Source organism: Rhineura floridana, chromosome 5 (genome assembly GCF_030035675.1).
Source record: "Rhineura floridana isolate rRhiFlo1 chromosome 5, rRhiFlo1.hap2, whole genome shotgun sequence".
NCBI classification, from domain to species: Eukaryota; Metazoa; Chordata; class Lepidosauria; order Squamata; family Rhineuridae; genus Rhineura; species Rhineura floridana.
This window is the reverse complement of record NC_084484.1, coordinates 181,486,568-181,505,555: the sequence shown is the minus strand read 5'-3', so window position 1 is coordinate 181,505,555 and position 18,988 is coordinate 181,486,568. Positions and strand designations below refer to the sequence as shown.

Genomic DNA, 18,988 nt, shown 5'->3' with positions numbered 1-18,988 from the left:
TTAGTTCCTAATAGCCAAGGAATTTTAGTTTTAACTAAATACTGGTTGGAGCGAAGGAACATTCTTCCTTCTGGAACTAAAGCCAAGCAACAGTTCTGCAGTAATAGCTCGATGCAGTAGACCTAAAATAAACCTAATTCCAGTGTTCTTTGTGTGTGCGTGCAGATGCGTGCCTAATATTTTCACTGAACTGGCTAGGTTGGTGGAGCTTGATGCCACTAGTGTGTGGAACAAGACCTCTAAATGTTTTGCTGCATTTTTGACTAGGGAGAAAGATTTTGAGCCCACCTAATAAGATATGGAAAACTTTATCCTTCTGTCATTGAAGAGATTATTTTATCTGGAAATTATCCTTAAAGCTTCATGTGGATAACTTTTTTTTTTGTCCTGTTCTCTGCCTATGCAAAAATTATTATTCCCATTTTACAAATAGAAAACTAAGGTTGATATATTTGTTCAGGGCAGTTAGGCCACGGCCAAGTGGGAGATCTTGAAAACACCCACTTGTTGTCACTAGTAAGTTACGCTAAGATATATTTGCTCAAGACAGGTTATTTTCCATAAAGGTTATTTATGGTTATTTTGAACTGAACATTAGTCAGTTTTCACTAGAATAAAATGGTTAAAGATAAAACAAAATGTATCTTTCATACAATTGCAAGAATCTTTTCCATGGCATAAAATCCTTGTATCCCAGACCTGTGCAGTTTGGCCACTAACTTTTTCTTTAATTTTATTTCCTTTTCCAGAATTTTATAAAAGTGAAGTGATAAAGAATTCCCTGGTAAGTTGACTTCACTGTGAGGCTTCAACAAAGTTTTGTATTAATCTTTTCCCTAAATTATCCTGATAGTTGAATGAAACATTGTTCTGACTAAAACTTAAAGTATTTCAGTGTTTCCATTTGACTTTGTGTGCAAGTTGGCAAGATGTGTGCATTGCTGCATTAACCTGGAGACCGGCAATAGTTTTTTAAGAAAGCTGAGCGAGGCTTTGTTTCTTGTTGTGCAAACACATAGTTGCCTTTGGATAAACAGATTTTGAAACACTATTAAAACTTTAGATAAATGTGGAGTGACTGTGTGCACCACAAGAACTTATTTTTTTCCAAACTCTCTTCGTCCCTTTCTTGAAAAAAAAGAAATTATCTTGTCTCCAGCCTTACTTATGCCAAAAGCTTGGTTCCTTTGCATCACAGGTAGCTAACCCACAGACTGCCCATGCCCCCCAAAGGTTTTTGTGGCCCACAAAACCCTCCTAAATTTGTCATTTAAAAAAAATTACTCTTTTAGGCTTTTTCTTTACGGTTCTTAAGGAGCACTGTGACGCAATGATGCCAAAATATTTCTGTGGCCCCCAAGCCTCCTTGAAATCTGTTTTTTTTTTTTTTTTAGTTTTTACTGACCACTCCTGTGGGTCTCCTGCTGTGATTCTGTATTGATGAAAGGTTTTTGGGACCCCCCAACCTTTTTTAAAAAGAAAATTTTTAAATTGTCCGCACCCACTTTTGCACTTTAGCATGCTCTCTTCAACATGTGGTCCCTGGCAGGTTGACCATAGTTCAGTGCAGCCCTCAGCACAAAAAAAGTTGGCTGCTCCTGGTATTAGATGCTCAGAGGCTTTTGCATGTACAACACTGTTGTTCAGCTCATTGCACTAAGACTGGATATTCAGCCAGACTTTCCTAGAAAATCTTGTGTGGAGGAGATGCACAGCCTCTCCTGCAACTTTTTCTGTTGCTGAACTGCTTTTCATTTGTAAAAGTTTTCCTAATGTGAATGCATGTTCTAGATCAGTGGTTCCCATGAGTATAGGACATGCCCTTTGTAAGCTCAAAAAAAATTGTGACCCCCCCTGCCACTAATTGTAATTTTAGTCTCTGTTAATTGAAAAAATGATACTTGGCAAAATCACATCTCCAAATATCCCTTTTCATAAAAGCTCCCTGCAGACAGGGAGGTGTTGCTTTCTTCACTTAATGCAATGGTCCAATCAAATTGGTATCCCCCTCCCCACCCACACACGTAGTTTGAAGATGTACAGTCCTGTCTCCCAACACCAGTGGGTGATAGTGCTGAGCTGCTGCGCTTTTTTAAAAACAACAACAACCGATAAGCAGCAATGTGGTGGTGATGGGGATGCTAGATTGTGCACTGCAGACAACAGAACTGATGACGTGTTAGTGAGCATTTGGGGAATGAGAGCGGAGTAGTAGATAGATCAGTGCACACACACACACACACACACACACAGAAACACACCTCTCCCTCCAGCAAGCATCTGCAGGCGTGCATGCATTTGGGCACAACTGCCACAGCATCTTGGAGAGAGAGATTGGGGGGTGGGGGTGGAGTGTAGGTGGAAGAAAAGGGGGACATTGGCACACATACTTAGCCTCAGAGATAGGGGGTGAGCAAGTCCTGGACTTTCTTACTGCTCCTTGGCTCCATCTGGGCTGAAGGTGAGACCTGGGCAACCTCACAAATAAAAACAATTTTTAAAAGGAGGTGGTAGTGAAGCAGGAGCCAAGAAAGGCAGGCCGTCAGGAAGGAAAGGGGAAAGCAGCCTTTCCTTGCAGACTTGCTTCTTTTTGCTTCACGAAAAGCCCTCTCCTCTCATTCTGAGCAAGGGCATCATCAGCAACGGCAGTGCGAGGAGATGGGAGTCAGCAATAGTAATCCCCTTCCTGGTAGCGTGTGGAGTCCAAAGTCTTCATGGGCACTGGGAGAGGCTTTTATTTGCTACCATTGCATCTCTGTTGGCTGCGTTAGGGCTATTAGATTTAGTCTTTGTTTTTCATTGGTCTATCTGGATCAGTAGTCTGACTTGGTATAAAATAGCTTAAGGCACTGCCAGGCAAAATAGTCTTGAACATTTTCAGTATACTGCAGCTGTCTCTCTCGTTTCACACCAATAGAATCCAACATGGCGGAGTCTTGACTTTGGTCTTATGCCCGATCGCCTCGATACATCTGTGTCCTGTTTTGTGGTGAGGATATGGGGTGGCAAGAATGATACCCATCAGCTACTCATTGAGTGGAAAGTCAATCTAGACGGACTCAAATATTTGGGCCAGCAGGTAAAATAAAAGCATGTTGCTTCAGCTGTGGATTTGATAGTTGAAGAATTTTGTTTAGCAAACGTCTGTTCTTCTTGGACTAGTTCAACAGATCTCTGCTAAGGATTGCCATGGGACAGTGAGGTTCTGTTGCTTATTTTGACAACTGCCCACTGAGAATGATTGTTCTATTCGTTGTGTAGTAGTTTTAAATTTTATCAGGTTTCAGAGGGATAGCCTAATATTTGTTAGTCTTAAAGACTAACAGTTTTTTTGTGGTATTTATCTTTTGTGAAGTAGGCTTGGACCCATGAAAACTTAGGCTGCAATAAATTTGTTAGTCTTTCAGTTGCCACAAGACTTTCTTCTGTGTTTGCATTTTGTGAAAATGTGTCCCCGGAAGTGACTGCCTGGGACCAAATTACGCTTATTCCCCTCCCCTGCAGGGCCAATGGCTGCCCTGGATATTGAAGGAAGTCCGTAAACTGATTTCTGTAGTGAATGTTACCTTAAGTGCTAGAAGACCTAATGGAATTTAAAAATGAGTTGACTGAATCTGTGGCCCTATTTTAATTAACAGATACATGCTCGTAACCCAAATGACATCATTTTTGGGCTGAATGATGGCTATTATGGCGCTTCATATGAACAAAAGGTAAGAATACATATATTGTGTATGCCACTGGTGTTGTATAGACTGGAAGTTTTACATTTGGGTGCCTAGAGTTAAGCCACAGATTGAAATCTTCTTAGAATCCCCCTGAGGAAGACTTATCTCAGTGATTAAGAAATAAATCTGGTGGTTTGCCACAAACAACTTGTGGTGATCCTTTATTCTCTTTGGGGCACATTTCGTAATACAAAGGGACTTGCGGTTCTGAATATACACTTTGTACTTACAATTGCAGCAGCTCTAGGTGACAGCTCAAAGAGGGATGAATATTTGTTTTTAGTTGTATAAGTAGTCTTCTGTGTAATGGCTACTGGATATGAAGCTTCTGGCCTTTCTTCCTGAGATGTGGATCTTGCCATAGTTGCCTAATTTGGTGGCTGTGAAGGTGGGACTAGTGCAATGCACTCTATTCGCAGCTCCCTGGGGAGATAATTTCATATTTTTTTAGCAGTTGGGAAATCATGGACTCAAACAGTTCTTTTGAGCTTCTTCCAATCAAAAATGGAATTTTGAGATTCTTTCGTGATTAATAAATTAAGTGAATGGATACTCTATGGGTGTACTTGCTCATTGCATTCAGGGTCGCAGAAGTTAAGATCTGTGGAAACGTGCACATAGAACCAGCCTGTGAAAATTAGGAATGTGCATATTCAGTTTACAGAATATTCAGCTTCAGTTTCAAAATACAGCTGCAATCCATGGGCAACCTGTTCTTCCTCTCTTTTTAAAATCCTTTCTTCCGCTTAGGTAAAATCAGAGTTGAAATAGCTGTGGGGGTAAAATGAGAGAAGGAAGTAGGGCTGAACTAGTTAGTATGAGCCTCAGGTATAACTGACAAAATAAATGTGTGATAAAGCTTGGAGCATTTTTAATTGGCATATGTTATCCTTGTGTGTGTGTGTGTGTGTGTGTGTGTTTCCAATTGGTACCTATCTCTGATTGCATATGGGTGTGGCCTCCTGGCTTGGCATCATGTGGGATTTTTTTCAGAAGCAGCGATCAATAGGCTTTTGAGAGAGTCTTCAACTCTTGAAGCTATTACTTATGCAGGAAGATTTATTTATTTATTTATTGTATTTGTATACCGCCCCATAGCCGAAGCTCTTTGGGCAGTTTACAGTAACTAAAAACATTAAAAACAAATATACAAATTTAAAACACATCTTTTAAAAACAATTTAAAACACAATTTAAAAAACTGAAAACAATTTAAAAACGCATGCTAAAATGCCTGGGAGAAGAGGAAAGTCTTGACCTGGTGCTGAAAAGATAACAGTGATGGTGCCAGGTGCACCTCGTCAGGGACATCATTCCATAATTTGGGGGCCACCACTGAGAAGGCCCTGTCCCTCGTTGCTACCCTCTGAGCTTCCCTCGGAGTAGGCACCTAGAGGAGGGCCTTAGAAGTTGAGCGTAGTGTACGGGTGGGTTCATATCGGGAGAGGCGTTCCATCAGATATTGTGGTCCTAAGCCGTGTAAGATGCCCTACCCTTCCCTCTTCAGTTAATCCCAATCACCGACCTCACTGGTTGGAAAATGCTTGTTGGGGGAGACATGCTATTGTATTTATTGACCAACTAAACAGACTAAAAAGGGAAATTCCTTCCTTAAGAGGTGTGTGTGTGTGTTTCATTTTGCAATTGAGGTAAGCGTAAGAGGTGGGCAATCTTAAGAGGATGACTTCAAGATACCTAGATACTCCTGTATGTTGGGGGGGGGGGCATGTACAAAGGCTTTTAACAGAAATGGGACCTAATTTCAGTGTTATAAAAAAACATTTTATCTTGTTTACCTTTAAGGGCCACTCAGGATCCCAGAAGAATAACCTTCTCCAGGTGGATCAGAACTGTGTTCGTAACTCATATGATGTCTTCTCTTTGCTTAGGTAACTCTTTTTAAAATTCTGAAATAGAATCTTTAACACAGATAATGGTATAAAAAACATTACTGTCAGTAGGCTGAAAAAGGTTTTTCAGTCATATCCAGTACTCTGTGTGCAGCTTTGTTGTGAAAAGATGCCTTGGTGCGGATCCTCAACTCCCAAAACAGGATCTTGGAAATCTAACCTTGAGGTGTCTTTAAGAATACAGTATTTTTTATATAGTAGAACTTGTGAGTTTTGCTTACTGCAGGTGATCCTAACTGGCGACATTTTCCCCACTACCACTGGAAGAAGATGGCAGTATCAGATTAAAATGAAGAGTAGTATGCGTGTGGGTGGCCTAGTAGCATAAGTCCAGCTGTGCTGCTTAGATGAATGGTAGCTCTTGTCTCCAATATTTGTAATGTTGTAATGATGCATATTAGTAGCAGAATACTCCATTCTTTGCTGCTGTTCCTTTCTTGTGCTGCCCTAGTATCTATTGATATCTTTTAATGTATTTTTAATGTATTTGTTTTAATGTATTTTAAGATCTGTTTTTATGATGTTTTAAAGTGTTTTAGTGCTTGCTTTGCTGCCCTGGGCTCCTGCTGGAAGGAAGGGCGAGATACAAATTAATTAATTAATTAAATAAATTGATATGCCCTAGGGAAAACAGGAATAATATATTTTTTTAATATGGGTACACTGTTAGCCATCTCTGCTACTAGTTACTGCAAATTCCTCAGATCAGTTGTGCATTCTGTGGAGGAAAAAATATTGGCTGGAATCCCAAGAACTACTCAGGTGAACCCAAGTGCTTGAGACCATTCAGTGAAATTCTATTTAAAAAGTTGCCTTATGGGATTAACCTGCCTAACCAGGTGTTGTGCACACAGACAACAGTAACAGCTCTCTAAGGTGTTGGGTCTTTCTCAGCCTTGTTTGCTTCATTTTGATATGAACAGCATGCAATTAACAAAGACAAATGCAAAATCCTGCATTTAAGCAAAACACAAAACTTAACCTCCCAAATCAAACACTCATGTCATAGGAAGGAGGATATCTGGCATGGCAGCAATAGATGTGAAAATGATGTTGGGTCTGTATTCAACCACAACATGATGCGTTATTTAGTTGCATTAATAGAATCATAGTTTCCAGGTAATGAGAAATAATAATTGCATGTTCTGCACTAGTCTGGCCTCATCTCATAATGCCATTGTATAAATCTATGGTGCGGCCGCATTTGGAATACTGTGTACAGTTCTGGTCGCCTCATCTCAAAAAGGATATTATAGAGTTGGAAAAGGTTCAGAAGAGGGCAACCAGAATGATCAAGGGGATAGAGCGACTCCCTTACGAGGAAAGGTTGCAGCATTTGGGGCTTTTTAGTTTAGAGAAAAGGCGGGTCAGAGGAGACATGATAGAAGTGTATAAAATTATGCATGGCATTGAGAAAGTGGATAGAGAAAAGTTCTTCTCCCTCTCTCATAATACTAGAACTCGTGGACATTCAAAGAAGCTGAATGTTGGAAGATTCAGGACAGACAAAAGGAAGTACTTCTTTACTCAGCGCATAGTCAAACTATGGAATTTGCTCCCACAAGATGCAGTAATGGCCACCAGTTTGGACGGCTTTAAAAGAAGATTAGACAAATTCATGGAGGACAGGGCTATCAATGGCTACTAGCCATGATGGCTGTGCTGTGCCACCCTAGTCAGAGGCAGCATGCTTCTGAAAACCAGTTGCCGGAAGCCTCAGGAGGGGAGAGTGTTCTTGCACTCGGGTCCTGCTTGCGGGCTTCCCCCAGGCACCTGGTTGGCCACTGTGAGAACAGGATGCTGGACTAGATGGGCCACTGGCCTGATCCAGCAGGCTCTTCTTATGTTCTTATGTTCTTATCTGGAATACTGTGTCTAGTTCTAGGTGCCTTGCTTTAATAAGTATTTAGGTAAGTCTGAATGGGTTCAGAGGAGGGCAAGGAAGATGGTTTTGCAAACAAGTCCTATGAGAATAGATTGAAGGAACTGAGTATGTTTAGCTTGGAGAAGAGTAGACTGAGTGGGGACACGATAGCACTTCTCAAATCCCTGAAAGGCTGTTGCACAAGAAGAGGGCAAAGACTTATATTCTCTTGTCCCAGAGGGCAGGACTAGATCCATAGGCTTAAGTCACGGGAGAATAGATTTTGGGTGGATGTTAGGAGAAACCTCTTGACGGCAGGAGCAGTTTGACCATGGAAAATTACTAGGGGGTGGGGGGAGTGGCTCTCCTTCCCTGGAGATCCAGAGAGAGTTTGGATAGCCACCTGTTGGGGATGCTGTAGTCCTGAATTTCCTGCAGGCAGGGAGTTGGATGGCTTCCAAGGCATCTCCAGTTCTATGATTCTACTCAAGATCCTTTAATTAGAAATGCCAGGCATTAAATATGGGGCCTTATGCTGTTAAAATTCAGCTGGTATAGCACAGTGGGGAGGAGAGCCGGGCTGGGAGTCCAGAGTCTGTGAGTTCAAATCCCTGCTCGGGTCTCCTGGGTGTCAAGGGCCAACTAAAAATCACCCCACAGGGAGTGGCTCCGGGGTGACGTGCCCTGCCACCTGTGCAGCCGTGGGCAAGCTGCATAGTCCCAAGGAGCCCAGTTGCCTCCCAGCTGGCAGTTGCAGACAAGGAAGGGGCTGGCTTGTGCAGCTGTGGCAAGCTTACCGTGAAAACTTGAAGGCAGTCCATTTCCATTTTCCTATGGTAACTCAACAACAAGTAAACAAATATTGATTAATATTTTACTAAGAGTAAAAAATATTGATTAAAATCACATGAATAACTGTTGAATTCTCAAATAGGCTTTTTTTGGGGGGGGGCAGAGGGACATATAGATTCACACTTTCCTGCCTGTAGTCCTTCCTCAGTGAAAATTGTTATAGCGCTCAGTCTTGGGAGAATATTCTTTGGGTGGCTGGCTGGCTGGCTGGCTTTGTGGACGCCGCATGAGCAGCAACCCTCACAAATCCTCAGTGACTATAAAAACCACTGCATTATGTTTTGCCGGGGAACAGGTAGCAGCTGTACAACTCTGCTCTTGAATTGTCTTTGAAGGATACTGGAACTTTGGCCTTCAGAAGAAGTCTGGAGCTGGGACCAGTTGCCCTTCTCTGTAGTTTTGCAGCTGGAGCAGATTCGTGTTTTCTCTCTCTCTCTCTCTCTCTCTCTCTCTCTCTCTGTGTGTGTGTTTAAAAAAAACGCTGTCAAGGTATAGCTTATGTTCTGTGAGGCAGCTGTTTGGATGGAACACTTTTCAGCATCACTTTTCAACAATCAGCATGTGGACAACTAGTTTCAGGATTCTTTTCAGCAGTCTTCATAAGGAGCATAAACTTTCCCATGATCAAGGGACAGCTTCAAAACATGTTGCAAGCACCAATCTGTGTAGCGGTCTTTGTTTTTCTCCGCTCTACAGCTGAAGCCACACCCTTCTCCTCCTTCTTTTGTATGAGAGGGTTTCCATTCCTATCTCCCATCCAGTTTTACTTGGAGACTTTTGCAAAATTAATTTTGGAATTGGCACATGAACAGTTTGCATCAATAGAGCTTCTTCTTTTTTGTGCTGTGAGTTAATCCCATGTGCACATGTGCTGGTGAGCATCGATAGTTTGTAAGGAGAGAGAAAACATGTGACTGGGCAGTGCTGTAAACTGCACATACATAAAGGTCTGAGCCAAGGCCAAAAATGAAAACCAGAAGAATGGCAGATTGCTAATTATTGGCACTGCTTGCAAAATAAGATAAGTTGCCTCAATAAACAAGGTAATTTTGGAGCTTGGATGGTGAGAATTTCGTAAGTGTCACTAGTTAAGGCACTGCTGAAAATGTTATCAGTTGAAAAGCACAGGCAAGAAGGCGCACACTAATTCATGCCAGACTTGTTAGGATTGGGAGTGCCCACTGATTCTACAGATGAACCATCATAATTATGGCTATTGTAGATGCATTTATACATAGCTCATTGCTGTTAATTTTTTTGTATGTGCGAATGGATTGACTCCACCAAAGCTTGATAGAGAAGGCTCATAATGTATGTTGAACTTTGCTATCGAAGATGCTTTGGATTGTGGAAACAGTCCTGCTGAACTGCTTGGCTGTCTTGCTCAGGCGTTTTTCAGCCCCTCTCAGATCACAGGTAGATAACATGGTGGACTAACTCCCAGTTTCCCTAACTGTTGGGCCATGTTGGCTTGGGTTGCTGGGAGTTGGAGTCACCACATTGGCTATCCTTGCCGTAAATAGTCTTCATGATTGCTTTGGAGTTAGAAAACTCAAATGTTTATGTAGCAGCTCTACCAGAAGGTGTCACTCTTGCCTTGCAAGTAATACTGACAGTGTGTATTTATCTTTTAGTGAGAAGATGGCAGGGCAGAGCTGAACCAGACTTCAACTGTCTTACTCACGATGTTGTCCTCTGTGCTATTAATTCCTCGATTCTGTAAAAATAGAAGTTATATTCTCAAAAAACCAGAGCAAACATGATTCTACTTAAAAGCAGGTAGAATACTTAGAGCATCGTCTGTAATGGAAGCCAACATCTTAGACCACTTATTTTCTAAGACAGAATTAACCCTTCAAATATGATACATTCACTTACATAATGGCCCTATTGAATCAGGCCATCGAGTCCAGCATCCTGTCTCCAATAATGGACAGATAGATGTATCTGAGAAGCACACGAGGAAGGTATGAAGGCAAGAATCCTCCCACAGGGTTTGTGCTCCTCCAGCATGCATATTCACTTCCAGTAGACACAGAAGGTTGTACTTTAACTAACCCGAGTAACAGCCACTTGTAGAATTATCTACCATAAATCCCATTTTTAAAGCCATTGAAGTTGGTGACCATCACCACAACTTGTCTTAGTGGCTTTCATAAGTTAACCATGCATTGTATAAAGAAGTACTTCCTGTCTTTCCGTGCTTTAAAAAAAAAAAAGAATTCTGGCCTCAACAATGGCAGTTGGTAGGAGGAGGGAGGTGGGGGTCTGCAAGCAGCGTCTCTTTCTCTTTGGAGATCTTGCCATAGAATTATAGAATAGTAGAGTTGGGAGGGGCCTGTAAGGCCATCAAATCCAACCCCCTGCTCAATGCAGGCATCTAGCTTAAAAGCGTACCTGACAGATGACTGTCCAGTTGCCTCTTGAAAGCCTCCACTGTTGGAGAGCCCATCACCTCCCTAGGGAATTGGTTCCATTGTCATACTGCTCTTAACATGCCTTTAGGCTTAACTTTTCAGCCGCAAGGTCTAGAAACATTTTAAATAAAAGATTCTCTGGATGGTGAAGACTGTGTCCAATACCAAATGGCAAGTATTTTCCTTTTCTTTCCCTTTAAATGAATAAGACAGCATGCTATATAGGAATCATTCCTTCTGTAAAATACGTTGTGCCATGAGCCCAAACGTGTGTGAGGGGGAAGGGTTGGAGTGGGTCTCTGTCAGCAGCTTAGTAGAAGAATGCCAGGTGAGTCTAATGACTCCCTGTCTCCCCCAAAATCAGTGCATGCCGAGAGGTACATATGCACGATCCCTTCCTGCTGCTTTGGAAAGTTAATAGCAGAGAGAAATACACGGATGTGAGCATTTAGCTGGTCAGTTCTAGCAGTAAAGCAAGCAAGGACTTAAAAGATGGGATGGGGGACACTGAGCAACAACAATGTATTCTCTGAAGTCAGTTTCTCCTCACTTCTTCCACCTACCCCCCCCAAAAACCCCTTTAAACTATAAGTGGGAATGCCTTATCCAACTTGAGGCCTGTCCTCGGGCTCAGAACGATTCAAACATTTTGCAAAAATCATCAGGAAATTCGGTCATTTTGAAATGACCATTTCACCTTGTTGGGAATACTAAATTCAACATCCTCCGTCTCAGGAGAAATAACTTTGCCTATGTTGTAGTGACCGCTTTGTACATGCCAAAGAGAGGAGACTCCATGCTGTTTCCTGAACTTGTCTTCTTTCTCACTAATAAGTCTTGACAGTGCAGTTTTCTGCTGAGTTTGGGAAGGGTGACCACCTCCTGGATATCTTGCATGGAATTAGATCAGGAATTTTTAACAGCTGGCAAGTGAGTGTTGAATTCTAGCCTGGGGCTGCAGACAAGCCTATATGAACTGTGTGCTTATTGCCAGGATGGAAAGCTGCAGGGAGATGGCTTCATTTTCCATGGAGCTTTAATGAGAACAATATTTGCAGGTAATACACAACACAACGAACCCTGACTTTTTAAAATAAGCCTTTAAAGAAAAACTATTGAATTTTTTGGAACTTTTAAAAGACCCACTAATTCTGTTTCTTCTGTATATTACCACCTTGAATGCTGTGGAATTTGTCACAACAATCTGGATTTTAGAGGGGTGGTCGGTTCCTCAGTGAGTGAAGCTGTGGTTCCTGCACCTCTGAAAGAGGCTGTGGTGAGACCCCATGTGAAGAAATAAAATGTGGACCCAAGCAAGGACTATTGGTTCCTATCACATTAGTCTTGTTTGGACGCGGTGTTTGAGTGTGTAGTCCTGGGGAAACTTGGTTACTTAAATCCATTAAGTCTGGTTTTGAGGTATGGAAACTGCCTTGTTTGCCCTGACTTGCACTGAAAATGCTTGTGTGTGTGGGTGACTGTTGATACTGCTAGACTCCTCGCTGGCTTTTTGTACCATTGACCATGGCAGTCTTGTTCTTCCTTGGTTCCACACAATACAGTCCTAGAAAGTAGAACTGGGAGATGCTGTTCCACCCTATGACCTTTGGCTTATTGGGGTACCACCAGATTTTGTCTTGTCTCTTGGGCTGATTAATGGCTACATGAAATGGCTCAGTGAGGTCATCCAGAGGCTTAGGCTGAAGTGCCATCTGTTGACGATGTGCAACTCTGCCCCCTTTTTCCATCTCCTAATCCTGGGAAGTCTGTGGGACTCCTCAACCAGCATCTGTCAGTTGAGTGGGCTGATGGGTAGTGGTGAATAAGCAGAAACAATGCAGATAAGATGGAGATACTGTTGGTCATGGGCTGTGGCAGTCTGGGAAAGGTTGTGCAACCTGCTGTAGCTGGGATTGTGCTCCCTTTGAAGGAGCAGGTATGCCATCTAGGGTGCTTCTGGAACGGATGCTTTGAATGTGTAGGTGGTAACGGTGGCCAGAAGTGCTTTTTTTTTAAAAGAAACCAGCTTTAGCCAGCTGACCAGGTGTAGTCTCTCTTAAACAAGATGGTCCCGTGATATGAGCTCTTCACACCTTAGTTGCTTCGAGGCTGAAATACTACAGTGCTTTGTATGTGGGACTGCCTTGCAAAAATTACTTCATTGCTATTTGATTTTATTTTAAAATATTTATGTACTACTTTTGCAGGTGAATCCTGCTCACGACTAGAACTAAGAACACAAGTTTCACAAGAACAAAACAGACTTGGATCTCCCGCAGCATAACAATACTGCATCCCGTGAGCAGGACGAAACATTAACTGGGGAAGGCCAATCAAAGCAAATGAGTCTTTAAGGCCTTTTGAAAAGTCTGACATGTAAGCTGCCAGGCACAGCTCCAAAATAATTTGGAAACTGAAATTCTGAGCTCCAGAATACAGTGCCAGACTGTTGTCCTGTTCTGCCACCCTGGCCCTGTTCAAACGTGATTGGTTTCCTATATGATTCCAGACTCAGCTTAAAGTGCTGATCTTAGGTTTAACACCCTAAATGGCCTGGGAACAGGTTACCCTCAGGACCACCTATTTGCATAGAAACCTGCCCCATTGACATGTGCTGTAAGGTGGCTGGGTATCAAAGATGCTGTGGAGGGGGAACTCTATGCGAGGGGGCCACTTTTGGGCAGCAGCTTGTCTGCTCCTAATTCTGCTCTTACATTTGCTGAGAAGCTTTTATTTTGTGAGACAAGCCCTGAAAGTGGGAGTGTGGTAAGTGGGTAGGGGTTAGAACCTGCCACTGGGACCCATTTTGCTTGGCCCTGCCTATATATGTTGCCTGTAATTTAGTCAGTGTGTTTATAAAGCAATATCTTTCTTGGCATCTGCAGGCCATCTTAGTGAAGAGAATAATGGTGAATTTGGGGAAGCACATCATCAGTACTATGCTGAAGAACCTGTTCTGTAAGACTGGATGCATCAGAATGTAGCAGTTGCTCTTGAATAGTATTGAATTGCCTTTCAGTTGCACTAAGCTGGAGATGTTGCTTATAGACCCCCATAGGAAAAGGGGCAGTGACTGAGCAAAATAGCCCCCACCCCTTTATTGGGTTTAAAATGTCCCTGCTTGTTGGCCAGCACCCATTCCTAGAAGCCAACTCTGGGTTGGATCTTGCTGTCTGGAAAGAGGAGTCCTTCGTTTGAAAAAGTTTGATCCTTAAAATGTTTTTCTGCTTTGAGAGCACAGTTCATCCAAGGGTCTCCAAAGCTATTGGGGCATTCTGTGTTTTTGCACTTCTTCCATCCTGTGCTATAAAGACACTTGTTTCACAGTGCACAGGAAGCTGATGACTAGTCATGGAAACCTCATGGGGACTCTCTATCTCTGTCGTCATTCTTCTTGGTTCATGTCTAATTATGGTATTGACTATTTGTCACATTGTTTAAGGAATTGGTTGAGGATGAGGTTGCATGTAAACCAGAAAAGTCCATTGGATGTATTTGTGGGAAAGGAAAATGTCAGATTAGTTGTCCTTGTGTAGGGTTTGGGGCCTGGGTGGGAGGCTTTTTCTTTTTCTTCATGTAGCAAGATCTCTTTCGAATCTAGTCTCTAGCTAAGCATAAAGACTTGTTTGTTCAGGTTTCATATTTTTGTTTTAAAATCTGTTTAATAGAAGCCCCCTTTAATAATAGCACTGGGTGTTTGCAATTTGGGTATCCTATGTCTCTCATATTGCCAGAAAGCTCTCATTCAGTTTTCTAAATCCCCAGCAGTCATTACTTTGTTTAAATAAGCCCAGTGTAAACTAAAATTGTTTTGGCAAATCTGACCTTCCCTCTATTTATTTCTCTTGTGAGAAATAGTTATAGGATGTGTGACTGTTGTATTTAGTCTGCGCATTCATGGCTTGTGACCAAGAATGAAATAAATGCTGTACATGAAGGGAAAAAAAGGGAAAGGATGGAAGAGGGTGAACAGCATCCAGGCGTTCAAGAAGATGGATGGCAAATGCTTCGGGCAATTGACCATGGTGCATGTAAAAAAGGCATGGCTCTGATTTTTTTTTTAAAAAGCACCATCTAAGAACAGTAACGTGATTTCCTAACTGACCGGTGCTTGCTTGCTTGGTTGAACTCTGAGGTTTGTGACTAAGGTGTCTAAAATGGCTGCAGGCATCAAACAAAGGGGGGAAATGGATCGTGTGTCGTTGCATTTCCAAAGTGCTGCTTTGTAATAGTGGAGATGTGACGTCATGTTTGACAAGAATTGTGCATCATTTGAATTATTAAATTATCCGAACATTCTGCTGAATCTGGTACAGAATTTGGATTCCTGAGAACTTCTCTTTCCATTTTAAAAGGTTTCTGGCCCTCATGATTTTTGAGACGTGTTTGGAAATATATAGGCTCTAACAGTCAATAGATGACATTTCGATGGCCTGCTATAACAATAATTTCCAGTCATATGTCACACCCATATTCCTCTTCCATAATTCTGCTATCCCTGTGCAAAGAAGAAAGATAGTTGGCTCAAGATGCTTTGAAATTCAAATATTTAGGAATTTGCCATTGCAATTTAGGCTGCAGGTAGGGGAATAGCACTTTAGGAAGCATTCAGTGTGGAATCCCAGCAAATAGTAGCAGTAATAAAAACTAGCATGGCCTTCTGTCTGCAGTTCTAGCTTTCTACGTGTGAGGAGTGTTTACAAAACATACAGGAGCATTCAACAATTTGATTCCCCTTCCTGTAGACTGAAGTGGTGTTGTTCATTTTATCACCTCATTTCCACCTTGTTCTCCCATAAGCATAGACATTTCTACCTGAGGGGCTGGTTGGTAGGCAGAAAGTACCAACAGAGCCCTTTCTGGTGAGTTCAGGCTTGTAGTAATGGTGTTTGTACACATGTGCTCTGAGAAGTATGCAGATGTTCCTTGTGCCCACCTCTGAGAGAGTGGCGGGGCTGGCTTCTTGCTGTCTGCATGCATGCATGACAGTGATGGCTCCTCATGTGAAAGTGGCTAGCAGCCATGACGTTGCTAGCTGTTAGATGGCTCCTTTCAGCCTGGGAACTTGACTGCTGTCAAGCCTGCTGTCTTAACTCAAGGGCAAAGTGTGTAAATAAATAAATAATAGGGGCCTGCTGTTATTTGATTATCTGGGGTCAATTCAAGTGAAACGTCAAGGAGGCATGCTCACATAAGCAGCTCTTAACGTTGGCATCGTTCAGATGTACATGAGCAAGCCTTGGGCTCGTGGTAATCCCCTTCTCCAGCATGGCTGTGAGGAGGAGATTGGAAACGTTTACTTCCACTACTGGCTAACCACCGTTTATCATTAGGTCCCTATTACCTATGATGAGCTAAAACCAGCCAACATCAAAATGTGTTTTATGAAGCTGGCTTGTTTCAATAAAACCATGGCTACAGATTACCCGCAGTTTAGGGTTTGCATGTAACACTTAAGTGGAAGCTTTCACTATGGAAGCTAACCACCAGTTTTCTCCTGAGGGCAGCACCGGAAGATGGGGGGCTTGTGCACGTTAGCTATAAACTAGAGCAGGGCCCCCCAGACTGTGGTCCATGAGCTTCATTCAGGTGGTCCGCATCAGGTGTGCTGAAGAGCAGGGGGCACAGCAGCTGTGAACTGCTCCATCGTTCTTAGAACCCGGGGGTCCACTTGGATGCTGAGTGGGGCAAACTGTAAGTGGCAGGGGAGGGAGGCACTTGAAAGGAGAGGAGATGATTAGCAGTGGAGTTAATGGGAGGCTAGAATTAAGAAGCTTAATCTTGGTTCAACAAAAACCGTACAGCATAATGTGCTCAGTGCATTACGATTGCTAAAGCAGGCAGAAAAATCTTGAAGTGGTCTGCCAAGACCCTCAGCAATTTCCAAGTGGTCCATGGGTGGTGGGGGGGAGAAGGTTGGGGAACCACAGAACTAGAGCTTTATCATTACGTTAAACCACACAAACTGTAGCTGCAGAAATTGGCTACTGTTGAAAATGTGAAAGTCAAGTAATTCTAGGACAGGTTACAAGTTATAGTAATGACTTTTAAATTGCGGAGTTGTGCTTATCAAGCATTCCCCTAGCAGCAAACTAGCTGTGTCTTGGTCACACACAGCAATGGTTTTTGATGATATAATAGTTACCTTTTTTACATGTGAAAAGACTTTTTCCCAACTCTTTGTGACATTTAGCAAAAATTGCCTTTTTCTTGGTATAGCTCAGAATCTAAGCTATACAGTCATGGACAAAACATAGCAACTGGTAATGAAATAAATTAATCCGTTGTCCACTCAGACATGCACATGTTAATTACAACTGCCTTTTAACAACAGATTCCGATTATGAATGTAAACTAGTCAGTGAAGGATCTGAATGGATGTGTATTGTATTAAGTTCCCATACAGTTACTATCAAAACTCTTTTTGATAGCTTCATTTTGGAAATCTTTTCCCATTTTGCCAATAGATGTGAACTTACTGAGCCTTTTTATACAAAAGTAAAGACAACTCAGGACAATCTTTCATATTCTAATCCATGCAATTAATTTTAAATCCTGAACAGTAATATCTTTAAGTTGAATTGGATCACGGCTGGGCTTCTTTCCAAGCCATCACAGTTTATCAGGGAAATTATTTTTTCTCGGGAAATAGCTGGTGGAATCTGACTATGATTGCCTGATGTTTGGTTAATAGCAGAACCTGTTCCTTTAACATAAGCAGAATTGATTATGGAATAAAATCAGATGCAATTATTCAACGGAATATCTGGAATGGATTTGAAAGGTTACTTACTTAGAGTGTAATCATCTATGGCTGAGGGGTGGGGAGGAATCTCCTCCAAAATCTGCAGTATATATTCAGTATTCATCAGTCTGTTTCTAAAATCACTTTTAAAGACACTATTGCACTCCTCTGAGTTCATGTCGGAAGACAGTTGAAACAGGTAATGCAAGAATTATATGTGCACTGATGTGAGTCCTTGTCCCCTTGTCAAATACCTTCCCCTTTGGGCTGGTGCAGCAGGACACATTTTTAGCAAGGTTTTACAAAACACAAAGCATTTCCTGGTACCTCACCTGAGGTCTTCAGCCATTGGATGGGCAGGGCCCAATATTTGTGACAATCTGGAATCATAGAATCCTAGAGTTGGAAGGGGCCTTGTAGGCCATCGAGTCCAACCCCCTGCTCACAGCAGGAAATCCACAGCTAGAGCATCTCCCGCAGATAGCTGTCCAGCCTCTGCTTGAAGATATCCAGCGAAGGGGATCTCACCACCTCCCTAGGCAGCCGGTTCCATTGCCGAACTGCCCTTACTGTCAAGAAGTTCCTTCTAATGTCCAATCTGAATCTACGCTCCTGCAACTTAAAACCATTAGACCTCTTTTGTGTGTTGTAAATCTTTGGGCGATGTGCACAAATATTGTGACAGTGTGATGTAAGACATACTCCTCCAGACATAGGTGAGGCTCATTGTATTTCTATCTTTGCAAGGCAATGCCAGTTTTAAAATTGAATCCAGGGAGACCTAGGAAATTACAAGCCAGTCAGCTTAACATCTCTTCTGGATAAAGTGATAAAAAGCACTATTGAAGAGAATTGAGGAAGAATGCTTTCCTGTTGAGGAAGAATGAGAGTGTTTATAAAATCATGCATAATGGGAAGAAAGTCTTCTCTTATATTAGAATTGAATTTAGGGCTGGGAGTGGTCATCCAGTCAAACTGGTCTGTTTTGAATTCTCATTTAGACCTGGAAGCAGACTGGCAAGCAATTCAACTGATACAGCAAGGGAACAAATGATCCAAAACCTTGGTGCTGGTTAAAACCCTGGCAGCAGCATTTTCTGCTGTCTGACATCTCTGCATGGTCTTCAAAGGCAGGTCCGGGTGCATCGCGTTTCAGAATTTCAGTCTAGATATAACTAATGTGTGTTTGAGTGTGGCCAAGTCTTGATAGCTCAAGGAATGGACACAGCTGGCACACTTGCCATAAGGAGCAATGGCAGAACCAGAGCACTCCCAAGCTATAGGACCACCATGTTCAGAGGCAGTATGAGTTTTTCTCAGGCACGGGTGGGTGGGGCTATTGCCTTCCTGCCCTGCTTGTGGTCTTCCCGGAGGTATTTGGCTTGCCCACTGTGGTGGTAGTAGAACGACAGACTAAGCAGTCTTCTTCTTTTATTTGACCCAGCAGGACCACTATTAAGATGCACCAACTAA

General features: G+C 42.3%; 1 protein-coding gene across 2 annotated transcripts in view; it reads left to right on the top strand.

Annotated features, from left to right (window-relative positions):
- The window catches only part of UVRAG (UV radiation resistance associated), a 112,213-nt gene that overhangs the window by 31,493 nt on the left and 61,732 nt on the right, over positions 1 to 18,988 (top strand). For both annotated transcript variants that reach the window (XM_061629051.1, XM_061629050.1), the window contains 4 exons: positions 750 to 784; positions 2,918 to 3,079; positions 3,639 to 3,713; positions 5,531 to 5,616. In XM_061629051.1, coding sequence (XP_061485035.1) covers positions 750 to 784; positions 2,918 to 3,079; positions 3,639 to 3,713; positions 5,531 to 5,616 — 358 coding nt within the window. The remainder of the gene's footprint in view (positions 1 to 749; positions 785 to 2,917; positions 3,080 to 3,638; positions 3,714 to 5,530; positions 5,617 to 18,988) is intronic.